Source organism: Carlito syrichta, unplaced genomic scaffold (assembly GCF_000164805.1).
Source record: "Carlito syrichta isolate Samal-C Ts95f unplaced genomic scaffold, Tarsius_syrichta-2.0.1 Scaffold308105, whole genome shotgun sequence".
In the NCBI taxonomy this organism is placed as follows: domain Eukaryota; kingdom Metazoa; phylum Chordata; class Mammalia; order Primates; family Tarsiidae; genus Carlito; species Carlito syrichta.
Window position 1 is genome coordinate 518578 of NW_007252201.1, and position 18067 is coordinate 536644.

Here is an 18067-nt window from a genome sequence, read left to right on the forward strand (position 1 = left end):
TTTGTGTGCCTTTCCCTGACCATTGCTGTCTTCTAGCATTTCCCTTCTATGTTTTTCTCTTAATATCATTTTTTTCTACCTTTTAAATTCTGGACCTGGTTTGATGACTGAGTTTATCTCCTTTCTTCCATGGTGTTTATTTCCCAGTCTCTGTTTTCTCCAGTTGACTTTGTAATTTTTCAACTTAAAATATAAATCTAAAATTTTCAAGTTTAGTCTTTCTATATATCCTGTCACATCTTTCTCCCATATCATCAAAGATCTCATTTTTTGCTCTAACAAATGAGCAGACACCCTTTCTCTTCCCAGGTGCATCTCAGAAGTCTTTCCCTTGCATTTTCTGTATTGCAATGTCTTCATTATGTTGATGCTCTTAACATAACCCTGGGAAAGTGGGTTGATGTGTGTTATCCCTCCCTGATAACACATCCCAACCTGGTGATATTGGGATTCCATGTCTATTTAGGTAAAAATTAGCAATCACTTGAGTTTCCCTTAATTGAATGACTCCATCTATTAATACATTCTCCATTCTCTCTCTCTTTTTACCTATGTTCTATGCGCAGGGAAACTAACCATTCTAAGCTCATTATTTCCTGCTGTGTCTCCCAAGAAAAGCAGGCAAAAGTTGGGCATGGTCTGTTTGTGTGTGTAGATGAGGATGAATGGATGGTTGAATGGATGGATGGATGGATGGGCAGATAGATGGATAGGAAAACAGGGAAGGAGATGAAAAAATAGGTGTTGACCCGAAAATAAAGTCTTAATTAGATAATAAGTAATTTAAGTCCTAATTACCTTCTCTATTATAAACTAGTAACTCAGGCATTTCTTCTGATTTTTCTTCACCTATTTGTAAAGCAAATTCTCTAGACACTGAAGAGACAAAGAGGAACATGACAGACAATTGGCAGTGACCTGGACACCTACCTGGATGTGATTTTACTGAACTCTGATATTCAGGTTAAAAAACTGCTCCCTGGGAATGAAGTTTGCACCAACTGAATTTTGCTCCAAACCTTTAAGTACCTTGGTGGGCCCCCTTCCCCTCTCTCCTGCTCTCTTCTTCTCTTTTTCTCCCTCTAACCCCACCTTCAACATTGCTGCATCTGTACCATGAAGCCACGTGTGTATTTCTTTAACCGGACTTACTCTCCCTTACTTTATCATCTCTTTACATTTGCATTTCTGTCTTCTTCTTTCTCCATGATGTTCTTTACTTGTTGCCCATTATTTACCTGTTTGTTCTTTTAACTCACTTCTACTTTGTCTCTCCTCTACACAGTATTTCACTGTTCCTATATAATCCCTGGTAGGTAAGTTTTAAAAGCATCTTTCTCTTCTCAAAAGCTATCCTGGTAGGATGTCAATTCCATATTCATTTAAATAAAATTGGACCCACTTGGGAAACTCTATTTAGTGCCTCCATACATTTTTATTACTCTGCACCCTTAACTTTTTCACTCAGGAGACCCTTTTTAAAAAACCTAGCCCATCCATTTGTCCTTGCCTCACACACACCTGGGGAAAACAATCAGAGGTTGAACAACAGTGTGCTCGTGTTGTATGAGGTAGTGGGGAGAGAAGGAAAGAAAGTGTTCCTTGTGTCCAGACAGGCCAAAACATTTCATCAAGTTGTCAGTCATTTAAATCATAATTACCTCCCTCACCACATGGTGGCCCTTTGGGTATCTCTTCGGCATCTTCTCCATTAGTTCCATGGAGAGCTACTTGCTCAGAAGAAACTGAAGAGAAACAGGAAAATGATCAACTAACCCAGTGACCTCACAGTGACCACAGAACAGACCTCAGTGCGTTCCTGCTGAATCCTGGTGTTCCGTGCTTAGGTGAACTTCACCTTAGAATCAATACAAGCTTGCTCCAAGTACCTCGCCTGAGCCATCCTAGAGTCTTGCTCTGCCTGTTTTTCTTCCTGTCACCCTCTGCTACTTTCTTTCTCCTCATTTTTTGGTCACCACACAAGCTGTTTCTATGTCATGCCGCACTGTCCATCTCCTTGACTCTCTGAAATTCCCATTCTTTTTCTTCCCAGTTGTTCCTCAGTGTCCTTTATCCCATTTCCCATTGTGTCTCTGTTTTTCTTTCTGGTTCTATTCTTCTAGATCTCTTGCATTGCAAGCACCAATTCTACCTTTTCTATCTGCTTTTTTCTGCCCTTGTTACTGAAATACTTTTGTTGAATAAGAGTCTCCTAATTTGGGGCCTTGACTTACTCTCCCAGGAATCTGCAAGCCTCTGGGGATCTCCTGTGTGGTGACCCTGGTCATCCTGATCTTTGACCAACCTCAGACAACCATCTCGGCCTCCTGACACCCTGCACATCAGGGAGAGCGATCCTCTCCTTCCTTACCTGGCCCATGCTCTGGCGGGGAACTCAAGGTTTCCTGAAGCTCCTCTCTATCAGACTTGTCATGACAGACATTGCTGTCCTCTGCAGAAAGGAATGAAATTCCTCAGGTGTCTTGATTCATGTCCAAGAAGGGATCACAGCAAGAAAATGAGTAGTGAGAAAACCAAAAAAATCTGAGAAACTGGAATGTTCCCATTGCCCAAAAAACCTGACCTGAAGGTTAACATTGCTTCAGTAACCATCACGGCATCACTATAATACTATTCAGCTATCAAAAACATGAAATCATGTCTTTTGCAGCAACTTGGATGGAATTGAAGAACATCATCCTAACTGAACGAACACAGGAACAGAAAATCAAACACTGTGTGATCTAACTTGTAAGTGGAAGCCAAACTAAGGATCTGTAAAGGTATAGAGAATGATATTATGGATACTGGAGACTCAGAAGGTGGAGAAGGAAAAGGGGTGGAGGGATGAAAATCACCCATCAGGTAAAATGTGTACAGGTGGGATGGTGGGTACACTTAAGACTCGGATTTCTTTACCACTGTACAATGCAACTGTATAACCAAAAACTATTTGAATCCCCTAATCTACTGAATTTTAAAAAGCCAAATAAAAAGACATGTTATCCAATTAGAGAACTGGTCCCTTTGCATTTGTTTGCCAGTTGTCTTTGTGGGGCCCAGGCTTACATGTTTAAACCATGGAAAAGCCCCTCCTGTTCAACATAGTGCTGGAAGTCCTAGCCAGAGCAATCAGGCAAGAGAAAAAAATCAGCGGTATCCAAACGGGAAAAGAGAAAGTTAAGATAGCCATCTTTGTGGATGATACCATTTTATACCTTGAAAACCCTAAGAATCTGCCAAAAGCCTCCTCGCACTGCAAAAGACTTTGGTAAAATCTTGGGTTACAAAAATGTGCAAAAGACGTTTGCATTTCTATATATCAGCAACAAGCAGACAGAGAATCAAATAAGAACAACCCATCCACATTAGCCAAACAAACAAGCAAACACACATACCTTGGCATTCACCTAGCCAGAGAAGTGAAAGACCTTACAATGAGAACTACAAAATGCTGCTCAGAGAAATCAAGGACGACACTAACAAATGGAAAAACATTCCATGCTCATGGATTGGCAGACTCAGTATTGTCAAGATGTCCATCCTACCCAAGGCAATCTAGGGATTCAAAGCAATCCCTATCAAATTACCGACATCTTTTTTTCTCAGACCTGAAAATGACAGTACACAAATTCTTATGGAAACAAAAATGAGCACAAATAGCTAAAACAATCCTCAGCAAAAGGAACAAAGTGGGAGGTTTCACACTTCCAGACTTTAAACTTTGCTTTAAGGCTACAATAATCAAAATAGCCTGGTATTTTTACAAGAACAGGCATATAGACCAACGGAAGAGGATAGGGATTCTAGAAGCAAAAACCCAATCTGCAAACGAACTCATCTTTGACAAAGCCATCAATAACAACCACTGGGGAGAGAAGACCTTGTTTAGCAAATGATGCTGGGAAAACTGGCTGACCACATGCAAAAGAATGAAACAGGACCCCTACCTATCATTATATACAAAAATCAACTATAAATGGATCAAAGACCTAAACACAAAACCTCAAACTATAAGATTCTTAGAAGAAAACGCAGGAGACACCCTTATGCACATTGGAGTAGGCAATCAATTCTTGATCATACTCAAAAAGGATATGCTATGAAAGATAAGATAGACAAGTGGGACCTCATTAAAATGAAAAGCTTTTGCACAGAAATAGAAACCATCAAGAAAGGAGGGAGACAGCCCAAAGAATGAGAAAAAATATCTGGTAACTGTATATCTGACAAAGGCCTGACATCCAGGATCTACAAGGAACTCAAATAAGTGGAAAGGAAAGTAAACAAACAGCCATACTAAAAAGTGGGCAAAAGGCATGAATAGACATTTCTCAAAGGAAGACATCCAGTCAACAGATACATGAAAAAATGCTCAGCCTCACTAATCATCAAAGAAATGGAAACAAAACCACACTGAGATACCACCTAATTCTGATAAGAATGGCCATCATTAATAAATCAAAAACATGAAACGAACCATGCCGCCATTGAAAGATGACTGGATAAAAAATACGTGGTACATATACATGATGGAATATTATGCAGTCATAAATTATGAACCTCGCAACAACTTGAATGGACTTAGAGCCTATAATACTTAGTGATCTATCACAGAAACAAAAGAACTGAGTATCACATGTTCTCATTCATAAGTGGACCTTGAACATCTATCATAATACTATATGAAAGGGATTGGCAGTAGTGGGAAACTGCCAGGGGATGGCATACCTCATCAACAAGGGTACCTGCACAATAAACATTTGTTCACCTAACCCTGAATTGTACCCCACACATTTAAAAGAAAAAAAAAATAAGAACAAATAATAAAAATACAAAATCAATCAATCAAACAAAAAACAACGAAGGGTACTGCAAGTGCAGTGAAGAGGGAACTCTTCTACACAGTTGGTGGGAGTGCAAACTAGTTCAAACTCTATGGAAAACAGTGTGGCAATTAAAAAAAACCTATAAATTGAACTTCCATACAACCCAGCAATTCCCTTTCTGGGAATATACCTGGAGAACTCAAATCATTCTACAAAAGAGATTTTTGCACATGCATGTTTATTGCAGCACTATTCACAGTAGCAAAAACATAGAACCAACCCTGCTGCAAATCAAAAGTGGACTGGATAAAGAAAATGTGGTACATATACATGATAGAATATTACACAGCCATAAAGAAGGACAAATATATGGACTTTGCAGCAAACTGGATAGATGTATTAGAGTCCATCACACTCAGTGATCTATCACAGGAACAAAGAAATGAATAACACATGTTCTCATTCATAAGTGGGTTCTGAATATTTATCACAATACTATAAGAGAGGGATTGTCAGTAGCAGGACACTGCCAGGGCAGGGAAGGGTACATAGCATCACTAAGGGTACCTGATCCTAAACCAAGGGAAGTGAGGACCAGTCAGAGGCCCAAACTTCACCTGCATGCAGACTACTTATGTACATATTCCTGACTTGTACCCCACATCTTTAAAATAAAATAAAGTACTAACAATAATAATAGATAAATACAAATCTTAAACAAAAAAAGAAAATTACCTTTCTTCCCCGATAATACATTCCAATTTGGTGACATTGGATTCTGTGTCAATTTAGATTAAATGCACAATCACTCAGATCCCCCTTCATCTAATGACTCCATCTACATTCTCCATCTTCCCTTTCTTTGCTTTTGTTCTATATTCAGGAATTTTATAACCATTCTAAGTCATCCTTTATTTGATGCGTGTGTCTCCCAAAAAAGCAAGCAAAAGCAGGGCATGGTCTGTTTGTATGTGTTTGTGAGGATGGAGGGATTGGTGGGTGGATGGATGGATGGATGGACGGGTGGATGGATGGATGACTGGATGGAGGAAACAGGGAAGAAGATAAAATAATAGGTATTAACGGGAGAATATAGTCAATTATATAATAAGTAATTCAAATCCTAATTACCTTCTCTATTATAAGCCAGTAACTTGAGCATTGCTTCTAATTCTTCTTTGTCTATTTCTAGAGCAAATTCCCTAGACACTGAAGAGAGAAAAAAGCAACATGACAATTGACAGTGACCTGGATACCTACCTGAATGAGATCACGCTGAACTCTGATGCTCAAAGTGCAGAAAGGCTCCCTGGGAATAGAGTATGTTTGTACCAACCGAGCTGTGCTCCACTACTTTGAGCACCATGGTAGGTCCCTTTCCCTTCTCTCCTACTCTCTCCTTTTCTTTTCTTCCCTCATCGCCTTCACACATTGTTGCACCATGAAGCTATTTGTGGATCTCTTTGACTTGACTTATTCTTCCTTATTTTACCATCTCTTTGCATTTCCATTTTCTTCTTCCTCCATGACGTTCTTTATCTCTTTGCTCATTATGTTCCTATTTATTCTTTTAACTCACTTCTGCTTTGTCTCTCCTATACACCATATTTCATTGTTCCTATATAATCCCTGGAAGGTCAGTTTAAAATTATCTTCCTTTTCTCAAACCGTACCCTGGTAGGATGTAGATTCCATAATCATTTAAATAAATTGCCCACTTGGGCAACTCTATTTAGTGTCTCTAATCTACATTTTTATTACCCTGCACCCTTGAGTCCTCCACTCTAAAGGATTTAGAACCCCTATGAAGGAGCCCCCCTATAAAGAAGCCCTCCCTATAAAGTATTTAGCCCCCTACCCTCCTTGCTTTCCATATACCTGGGAAAAACAACTACATGCTGAACACAAGTGTTTGTGTTGTAGTGGGTGGTGGGGAGAGAAGGAAGGAAAGTGTCCTTGTATATAGACTCGCCAAAACATTTAGTGAATTGGTCATTTAAATGATGATTACCTCCCTCACAACCTGGTGGCCATTTGGGTATCTCTTCGGCATCTTCTTCATTGGTTTCTTGGAGAGCTACTTGCTCAGAGGAAACTGAAGAGAAACAGGAAAATGATCAACCAGACACAGTGAAGACCGAACAGACCTCAGTGTGTTCCTGCTGAATTCTGGTGTTCCATGCAGAGGTGAGTTTTTCCGTGGAATAAAAATATGGTTGCTCTAAGGACCTTGTCTGAGGTTTCCTACAACCTTGCTTTGTCTGTTTTCCTTCTTGTCACCCTCTCTTACTTTCTTTTCCATTCTCATTTTTGGGTCAGCATATGCTGCTATTTTTATGCTATGCAGCACTATCCTTCACTCTGAAATTCCCTCCCTGACTTTTTCTTCTCGGATGTTCCTGAGTACTCTTTATTACATTTCCTACTTGTGTCTATGTTTGTTTGTTTGTTTGTTTGTTTGTTTGTTTGAGTTGGAGTCTCACTCTGTCACCCAGACTGGAGTGCAGTGGCCGCTCCCGGCCACTGCAGCCTCCACCTGCTGGGCTCCGGCGATCCTTCCGCCTCAGCCTTCCAAGTAGCTGAAACTACAGGTGCGCACTACCACGCCTGGCTAATTTTTGATTTATTGTAGAGATGAGGTCTCGCCTGCCCAGGCGGGTCTCGAACCCGCGGGCTCAGGCAATTCATTCACCTCAGCCTCCCAAAGGCACGGGATTACAGGTTGAGCCTCCGAGCCCCGCTATGTTTTTCTTTCTGGTTCCATTCTTCTACCTCTCTTGTGTCACAGGCACCCATCCTATCTTTTCTCTCTGCTTTTCTCTGCTCTTGCCACTGAAATACTCTTGTTGAATTAGAGTCTTCTTGCACTGGGCCCTGCCACACTCCCCTGGAAAGCTGTAAGACCCCTGGGATCTCTTGTGTGAACTCTGCTTGGTGACCCTGTTCACCCTAATCCTCAGCCAGCCTCACACAACCATCACCACAATAAGTTATCAGGGATGTTGGTCATGCTCTTGCCTGACTAATGTGAACTTACACACTTCTGTGCCTCTACTTTCTCATCTATAAAATAGGATAAGCAACAATTTTTTAGTTGAAATTCATAGCTGTGGAGATAAAATGACATCTCATCTGTCAAAAATCCTTTATATAATTACTATGTAAGGCAGTAACTTAATGAAAATTATTTGACAAACATTAGCATTTAGATTTGAGAGTAGTTGATCTGAAGGAACATGTTTCTTTTGGGGACTTTTTACATATAGGGACAAAATAATAATAGTAACAAACAATAATATTTACTTTTTATTCTCTAAAGAAGATGAAGGGTGACAGGTGTAAATTCAAGTTTTTACTGAAAGACCTTATTTTTCTCTGTATTTCTCTATATTTTTACTATAACATGGACTTAGGAACATTTATGTAACGGGTTTCAAGTATAAACTGGATCTTTTGACTGTGGAGTGTGCTCAGAGTAAAATGCATCAGGAAACAGCAAGTCTGAATTTTGCCTCCTTTTACCCTAAATATCAGGAAGAGCAATCCTCCCCCTTTCTTACCTGGCCCATGTCCTGGTGAGGAGTTCAAGGTTTCCTGAGGCTCTGACACATCATGAATGTCATTATCGACATTGCTGTCCACTGCAGAAAGGAATAAAATTCCTCAGATGTCTTGATTCATGACCAAGAAGGCATCACAGCAAGAAAATGAGTAATAAGAAAACTAAGAGCCAGGCTCGGTGGCTCAGCCTGTAATCCCGCGCCTTGGGAGGCTGAGGTGAGTGGATTGCCTGAGCCTGCGGGTTCGAGACCCGCCTGGGCAACTTGGTGAGACCTCATCTGTACAATACATAAAAAATTAGCCGGGTGTGGTAGCACGTGCCTGTAGTTCCAGCTACTTGGAAGGCTGAGGGGGAAGGATCGCCAGAGCCCAGCAGGTCAAGGGTGTGGTGGCTGGGAGCGGCCACTGCACTCCAGTCTGGGCGACAGAGTGAGACTTCAACTCAAAAAAAAAAAAAGAAAGCTAAGAAAGCCTGAGAAACTGGAATGTCCCCCTTGCCCAAACAACCTGACCTGAAGGTTAACTTTGCTTCAGTAAGCATCCTGAAAAACAGGAATACTATTCAGCTACCAAAAACATGAAATCATGTATTTTGTAGGAACTTAGGTGAAACCAGAGAACATCATCCTAAGTGAACTAACTCAGGAGCAGAAAACCAAACACTGTATGTTCTCACTTATAAGGGGAAGCTAAACTAAGAATCCTCAAAGGTATAGAGAATGATATTATAAATATTGGAGACTCAAAAGGGGGAGAAGAGGAAGAGGTGGAGGGACAAAAGGTCACCCATCAGATACAATGTGCACAGGTGGGGTGGTGGGTACATTTAAAGTCCAGACTTCTTCGCACTATACAATGCAACCATATAATGAAAAACTATTTGAACCACCTAAAGCTACTGAATTTTTAAAAAGTGGAGCTGGGCGGGGGGGCATATTACCCAATTAGAGAACGGGTTTGTTTGCATTTGTTTGTCGATTGTCATTGTGGGACCCAGGCTTGCATGTTTAAAAACATGGAAAAGCCTCTGTTCAACATAGTACTGGAAGTCTTAGTCGGAGCAATCAGGCAAAAGATGGAAATCATGTGTATTCAAATAGGAAAAGAGAAAGTTAAGCTGTCCCTCTTTGTGAACAGTATGATTTTATACCTTGAAAACCCTAGTGAATTTGGCAAAAGCCTCCTTGCACTGAAAATGACTTTGGTAAATTTTGGAGTAGAAAATCAACATGCAAAAGACAGCAGCATTTCTATATATCAACAAAAAGCAGGTGAAGAACCAAATAAAAAGCACAATCCCATCCACAAAAGCCACACATACAAAAAAAAAAAGAAATACCATGACATCCACCTTACCAGAGAAGTAAAGACCTTTACAATGAGAACTATAAAACACTGCTCAGAGAAAGCAAGGATGATGCAAACAAATGGAAAACATTCTCATGCTTCATGGATTGGAAGAATCGATATTGTCAAGATGTCCATCCTACCCAAGGCAATCTATATATTCAATGCAATCCCCATCAAATTACCAACATCATTTTTCCCAAATTTGAAAATGACAATACAGAAATTCTTGTGGAAACAAAAAAGAGCACGAATACCCAAAACCAATCTCATCAAAAGGAAAAAGCAGAAGGTATCACACTTCCAGATTTTAAACTTTATTCCATGACTACAGTTACAAAACAGCTTGGTAATGATACAATATTGGCACAGAGACCAATGGAACAGGACCGAGATTCCAGAAACAAAAATGCAATCTTCAACAAAGTCACCAATAATAATAATTGAGGAAAGAGACCATATTTAGCAAATGGTACTGGGAAAACTGGCTGACCACATGCAGAAGCATGAAACTGGACTTTTACCTATCACCATACACAAAAGTAAATTTAAAATGTATCAAACACCTAAATGTAAAACCTCAAAATATGAGAATCCTAGAAGAAAATATAGGAAACAGCCTTATTCACATCAAAGTAGTCAACACATTCTTGACCAGGTCCCCAAAAGTGAATGCCATAAAAGCTAAGACAGACATGTGGGACCACATCAAACTAAAAAGCTTTTGCATGCAAAATAAACCATCAAGAAAGTAAAGAAACAACCCACAGCTTAGGAAAAAATGCAAATTATGCTTCTGACAAAGGTCCAACATCCACAATCTACAAGGAACCCAAAGTGAGAGGAAAAAGCACAAACAACCCAATGAAAAAGGACATGAACAGACACTTCTCAAAAGATGACATACAAACAGACAACAGACACATAAAAAAATGCTCAGCCTCACTTATCATCAGAGAAATGCAAATTAAAAATACTATGAGATACCACCTAACTCTGTTAAGCATGCCTATTATTAATAAGTCAAAAACAACAGATGCTGGCACTGGTGTGGCGAAAAGAGAATGCTTCTACACTATCGGTGAGAATGCAAGCTAGCTCAACCTCTATGGAAAGCAGTGTGGTGATTCCTAAAAGAACTAGAAACTGACCTTCCATATGATCCAGCAATCCCTTTCCTGGGAACATACCCAGAGGAGCATAAATCGTTTAACACAAAAGACACCTGCACATGCATGTTTACTGCTATACTATTCACAATAGCAAAAACGTAAAACTGGCCCTAAAGCCCATCAAAAGTAGATTGGATAAAGAAAATGTGTGAGTTCATTCTTTCTTTGCTGCTTGTGTCTCCCAAGAAAAGTAGGCAAAAGCTCGGCATGGTCTGTTTGTTTGTATATGTTGAGATGGAGGGATGGATGAATTGGTAGATGGATGGATGGGTGCATGGATGAGGGAAACAGGGAAAGAATAGGTGTTGACAGGAAAATAAAGCCTTAATTAGATAATAAGTAATTTAAATCCTAACTACCTTCTCTATTATAAGCTAGTAACTCAGGCATTTCTTCTGATTCTTCTTCATCTACCTGTAGAGCAAATTCCTTGGATACTGAAGAGACAAAGAGGAACAGGACAGACAATTGACAGTGACCCGGACACCTACCTGGATGTGGTCATGCTGAACTCTGATATTCAGGGTGCAAAACTCCTCTCTGGAATGAAGTGTGTTTGCACCAGCTGAGTTTGCTCCACTTCTTTGAGTGCCTTGGAATGCCCTTTCCCTTCTTTCCTACTCATTTCTTCTCTTTTTCTCCCTCTGACCCCATCTCCACACACTGCTGAATCTATACCATGCAGCTATGTGTGGATCTCTTTGACTTGACTTACTCTCCCTGACTTTACCATCCCTTTGTATTTCTGTCTTCTTCTTCCTCCATGATGTTCTTTACCACTTTGCCCATGATCTCCCTGTTTATTCTTTTAACTCATTTGGACTTTTTCTCTCCTCTATACAGTATTTCATTGTTCCTATATAATCCCTGGCAGGTCAGTTTAAAAGTAACCTTTCTCTTACCAAAACCTCTGGGATGCCATGAAAACAGTTCTAAGAGGGGGATTTATATCTCGATGAACACACATCAAGAAAATGGAAAGATCACAAGTGGAGAGCCTAAAAAAAAAAAACACCTAAGGGAGCTGGAAAGAGAAGACCACCAAAACCCCAACTTTAGAAGAAGAATCCAAATCACCAAAATATGAGCCCAAATACAGGACATAGAAGACAAAAATATCATAGAAAACATCTAAAACAAAAAGCTGGTTCTTTGAAAGAATTAACAAAATTGAAGGATCCTTAGCCAGAAGGACCAAGAAAAAGAGAGAAAAATCCCAAATAAACACAATCAGAACTACAAAAGATCACATCACAACTGACCCTGAAGAAACACAAAAGATTATCAGAGATTACTATATACAACTATATGGAAACAAACTTGATAACCTAAATGAAATGGAGGACTTTCTGACATCACACAACCTTTCCAGGTTGAAACTAGAAGATGTTGAGAAACTAAATAGATCAATAACAACCCAGGAAATTCTGTCATACAAAAACTACCTACAAAAAAAAAGCCCTGGACCAGATGGCTTTCCAGCAGAATTCTACAAAATATACACAGAGGAGCTGATACCAACCCTATTGAAAGTAGTCAAGGCAATTGAGAAAGATGGAATTATCCTCAAATCATTTTATGAAGCTAACATCACACTAATACCAAACGAGGTAAAGATCCAACATACAGGCCAACTACAGGCCAATATCCCTTATGAACATAGATGCAAAAATTCTCAACAATATTCTAGCAAATCGGATCCAAAAACACACCTCAAAAATTATCCACCATGACCAAGTAGGCTTCATCCCCAGGATGCAGGGCTGGTTTAACATTCACAAAACCATAAATGTAATTAAATACATCAACAGATGTAAAAACAAGAACCACATGATTATATCATTAGATGCAGAAAAAACTTTTGATAAAATCCAGCATCCCTTCTTGATAAAAATCCTCAAACACCCAGTATAGAAGGAACATACCTCAATATAGTAAATGCCATTTATGATAAACCCACAGCTAACATATTGCTAAATGGACAGAAACTGGAAAGATTTCCCCTGAAAACTGGAACAAGATTAGGCTGCCCACTCTCACCCCTCTTGTTCAACATTGTGTTGGAAGTCCTAGCTCAGGCAATTAGACAAGAGAGGTAAATCCGGGGTATCCAAACAGGAAAAGAGTAAGTCAAGTTATCCCTCTTTGCTGATGATATGATCTTATACCTTGAAAATTCAAGGGAATCTGTCAAAAACCTGCTTGCACTGACAAAGAACTTTGGTAAAGTCTCAGGGTACAAAATAAATGTGCAAAAGACAGGTTGCATTCCTATACACCAACAACAAGCAGGTAGAGACCCAAATTAAAAGCACAATCCTATTCACAATAGCCAAACATAAAATAAAATGCCTTGGCATCTTCCTAACCAGAGAAGTGAAAGACCTTTACAATGAGAATTACAAAAAACTGCTCAAAGAAATCCAAGAAGACACAAACAAATGGAAAAATATTCCATATTCATGGATAGGAAGTATCAACATTGTTAAGATGTCCACCCTACCAAAGGCAATCTACAGATTCAATGCAATACCCATTAAATTACCAATATCACTCTTCTCAAACCTGGAAACGACAATACAGAAATTGATATGGAAACATAAATGACACGAATACCCAAAATCCTTAGCAAAAGAAACAAAGCAGGTGGTATCACACTTCCAGACTTCAAACTTTACTATAAGGCTATAGTAGTCAAAATAACCTGATATTGGCACAAGAATAGGCACATAAACCAATGAAACAGGATAAATATTCCAGAAGCAAAGCCTCAATTTCTCAACCAACTCATCTTTGACAAAGCCTCCAACAACAACCAGTGGGGAGAGGTGTAAATGGTGCTGGGAAAACTGGCTGATCACATGCAGAAGATTGAAACAGGACCCCTACCTATCACCATACACAAAAATTAACTCTAAATGGATAAAAGACCTAAATGTAAAACCCCCAAACTATAAGAATCTTAGAAAATGCAAGAGACACCCTTATAGAAATTGAAACTGGCAACAAATTCCTATTCAGAACCCTAAATGCCCATACTTTAAGAAATAAGATAGACAAGTGAGACCACATCAAACTAATGAGCTTCTGCAAAGCAAAAGAAACCATCAAGAGAGCAGGGAGACAGCCCACAAAATGAGAAAAAATATTTGCCAACTGTGTATCTGACAGTATGTTTGCCAACTATATATCTTAACATCTAGGATCTACAAGGAACTCAAACGTGCCGAAAGGAAAAAAACAAACCACCCCCTTAAAAAGTGGGCAAAAGACATGAATAGACACTTCTCAAAAGAAGATATGTGGGCAGCCAACAGACACATGAAAAAGTGCTCAGCCTCATCATCAGAGAAATGCAAATCAAAACCACATTGAGATACCACCTAACCCCAGTAAGAATGGCCATCAATAATAAAACAAACAACAGATGCTGGTGAGGATGCAGGGAAAAGGGAACGCTGCTACACTGCTGGTGGGAATGCAAACTAGTGCAACCTTTCTGGAAGACAGTGTTGCGATTTCTGAAAGAACTAGAAATTGACCTTCCATATGACCCAGCTATTCCCCTATTGGGTATATACCCGGAAGAACTCAAATCATTCTACAAAAAAGATACCTGCACGTATGTTTGCTGCAGCTCTATTCACAATAGCAAAAACATGGAACCAAGCATGTTGCCCATCGAAGCTGAACTGGATAAAAAAATGTGGTACATATACACAATGGAATATTATGCAGCCATAAAGAAGGACAAACATCTGGACTTTACAGCAACTTGGATAGATTTAGAGTTGATCATACTCAGTGATCTATCACAGAAACAAAGAACAGAGCACCAGATGTTCTCATTCATAAGGGGACCTTAAACACTATAAGAAAGGAATTGGCAGTAATGGGAAACTATCAGGAGAGGGGGGTGGGATTGGCAGTTGAGGGAAACTGCTAGGGGAGGGAGTGGCATACATCATTAATAAGGATACTTGCATAATCAATGTTTGTATACCTAACCCTGAATTGTACCCCACATGTTTATAATTTTTAAAAAGTAGCTTTCTTTTCTCAAACCCTATCCTGAGTAGGGTGTAGATTCTTTATTCATAAATAAAATTGGACCCACTTGGGAAACTCTGTTTGGTGCCTCTAATCTACATTTTTATTACTCCAGACCTTAAGTTCACCACCCAGGAACCCCTCCTTTAAAGGACATAGTCTTCCTTGCCCCCCTACTTCCCACACATGACAACAACAACAGGCTGAACAAAAGTGTGTGGGAAAGAAAGAAGGGAAGTGTCTTGTGTATATAGATAGATCAAAAACTTTAGTGAAGCAATCAGTCATTAAAATCATAATTACCTCCCTCACCTCCTGGCGGCCATTTGGGCATCTCTTCAGCATTTTCTCCATTAGTTCTTTGGAGAGCTACTCGCTCACAAGAAACTGAAGAGAAACAGAAAAATAATCAACCAGGCACAGTGACAAGAGAGTAGTGCATTCATGCTGATTTCTGGTGCTCCATGCTCAGGAACATATATGGTTGCTTCAAGGACCTCACCTGCACCTTCCTACAGCCTTACTCTTCCTGTTTTTCTTCTTGTCATCCCTCTGGTACTTTCTTTCTCTTTCTCATTTTTCAGTCAACACATCCTGCTGTTCTACGTCATGCAGCACTGTCTATCTCCTTGACTCTCTGAAATTTCTTCTGTGTCTTTTCTTCTCTGTTTTTCCTCAGCATCTTCTATTATATGTCCTACTTGTGTCTCTGTTTTTCTTTCTGGTTCCATTCTTCTAGATCTCTTGCATCGCAAGCACCAATCCTACCTATTCTCTCTGCTTTGTTCTGCTCTTACCACTGAATTGCTTGTGTTGAATTTAGAGTATCCTTAAGTTGAGCGCTGACTCACTCTCCAAGGAACCTGCAGGACCCCTGGGATCTCTTGTGTGGACCCTGCTTGGTGACCCTGGCCACCCTAATTCTCAGCCAACCTCACACAACCATCACTACAGTGAATCACCAGGGATGCTGATCATGCTCTTGCTTACACAGTTCTGTGCTTCTACTTCCTCATCTATAAAATAGGCATAAGCAACAATTTTTTAGTCGAAATTTACACCTGTGGTGATAAAACAACATCTTGTTTGCAAAAAATGTTTGAATTATTACTAATAATTCAAATAACTAATAACTAATTCTGGAAGACAGGAGCACAATGGAAATTATTTGACAAAAATTAGAATTTGGATTCAAGAATAGTTGATCTAAAGGAAACAATTCTCTGTTTTTACTATAACATGCACTTAGGAACATTTATGTGAATTACTGGGTTGCAGGACAAATTGGATCTTTTAACTGTGGAATGTGATCAGAATAAACTGTGTCAGATAACTGAAGTTCTGAAATCTGCCTCCGTTGATATGCTGAACATCAGGGAGAGCAATCTTATCCTTCCTTACCTGACCCGTGTCTTGGGGTGGTGCTCAAGGCTTCCTGAGGCTCTGCTGCATCATGCAAGTTATGACAGACATTGATATACTCTGCAGAAAGGAATGAAATTCCTCAGATTTCTTGATTTATGACCAAAGAAAACACCACAGCAAGAAAATGGGTAATGAGAAAACCAAGAAAGTCTGAGAAACTGTAATGTCTACATTGCAAACAACCTGACCTGCAGGTTAACTTTGCCTCAGTAACCATCACTGCATCACTGGAATCCAATTCAGCTACCAAAACCATGAAATCATGTCTTTTGCAGCAACTTGGATGGAATTGGAGAACATCACCCTAAGTGAACTAACTCAGGAACAGAAAACCAAACACCGCATGTTCTCATAAGTAGGAGCTAAACTGCAAAGACATAGAGAACGCAATAATGGATATTAGAGATTCAGAATGGGGCGAAGAGGATGAGGTAAAAGGATGAAAAATCACCCAATAAGTACAACGTGCACAAGCGGAGGGGCGGGTACACTTAGCCCAGACTTCTTCACCACTAACAATCAAGTCATATAACCCAAAACTATTTGAACCCCCCAAAGCTATTGAATTTTTTTTAATAAAAAAGCAGGAAAAAAAGGACATGTTACCCAATTGGAGAACTGGTTCATTCGCCAATTGTCTTTGTGGGACCCAGACTTATATGTTTAAAAACATGGAAAAGTCCCTCTCCTGTTCAACATAGTGCTGGAAGTCCCAGCCAAAGTAATCAGGCAAGAGAAGGAAACCAGGGGTATCCAAGTAGGAAAAGAGGAAGTTAAGCTATCCCTCTTTGTGGAAAATATTATTTTAGACCTTGAAAATCCTAGAACTCTATCAAAAGCCTCCTTGCACTGATAAACGACTTGAGTAAAGTGTCAGGTTACAACATCAGTGTGCAAAAGACAACTGCATTTCTATACACCAGCAACAAGTAGGCAGAGAACTAAATAAAAAGCACAATCCCATATACCCCATCAAAAAAAAATTAATATCCACCTAACTAGAGTAGTGAAAGACCTTTACAATGAGACCTGCAAACGTTGCTCCGAGAAATCAAGGATGATGCTAACAAATGGAAAAACATTCCATGCTTAAGGATTGGAAGACTCAGTATTGTCAAGATGTCCATCCTCCCCAAAGCAATCTAGAGAGCCAATGCAATCCCTCTCAAATTACCAACAGACCTGAAAATGACAATATACAAATTCATATGGAAACAAAAAAAAGCATGAATCGCCAAAACAATCCTCAGCAAAAGAAACAAAGTAGAAGGTTTCACACTTCCCGACTTTAAACTTCACTATAAGCCTGCAGTAATCAAAACAGCCTGGTATTGGTACAAGAACAGACATATAGACCAATGGAACAGGATAGAGATTCCAGAAGCAAAACCTCAATTTCTCAACCAACTCATCTTTGATAAAGCCATCAATAACAACCACTGGGAAGAGGAGACCTTATAAACCAAGTGGTACTGGGAAAACTGACTGATCACATGCAAAAGAATGAACCAGAACTCCTATCTATCACCATATATAAAAATCAACTCTAAATGGATCAAAGACCAAAACATAAGCCTCAAGCTGTAAGATTCTTAGAAGAAACCCAGGAGACATCCTTATGTGGATTGGAGTAGGCAACCAATTTTTTATCATAGCCCAAAACTATGTGTCAATTTAAGATAA

The 18067-nt window shown here is 39.5% G+C and overlaps 1 protein-coding gene across 1 annotated transcript in view; it reads right to left on the reverse strand.

The window, feature by feature from the left end:
* LOC103267340 (nuclear body protein SP140-like) overlaps positions 1–18067 on the reverse strand; it is a gene marked incomplete at its 5' end in the record, with an annotated part of 86860 nt that overhangs the window by 55225 nt on the left and 13568 nt on the right. The window contains 9 exons of the mRNA XM_021716003.1: positions 799–876; positions 1662–1745; positions 2372–2452; positions 5961–6038; positions 6841–6924; positions 8390–8470; positions 11269–11346; positions 15263–15346; positions 16361–16441. Of these exons, the coding sequence (XP_021571678.1) occupies positions 799–876; positions 1662–1745; positions 2372–2452; positions 5961–6038; positions 6841–6924; positions 8390–8470; positions 11269–11346; positions 15263–15346; positions 16361–16441 (729 nt within the window). The remainder of the gene's footprint in view (positions 1–798; positions 877–1661; positions 1746–2371; positions 2453–5960; positions 6039–6840; positions 6925–8389; positions 8471–11268; positions 11347–15262; positions 15347–16360; positions 16442–18067) is intronic.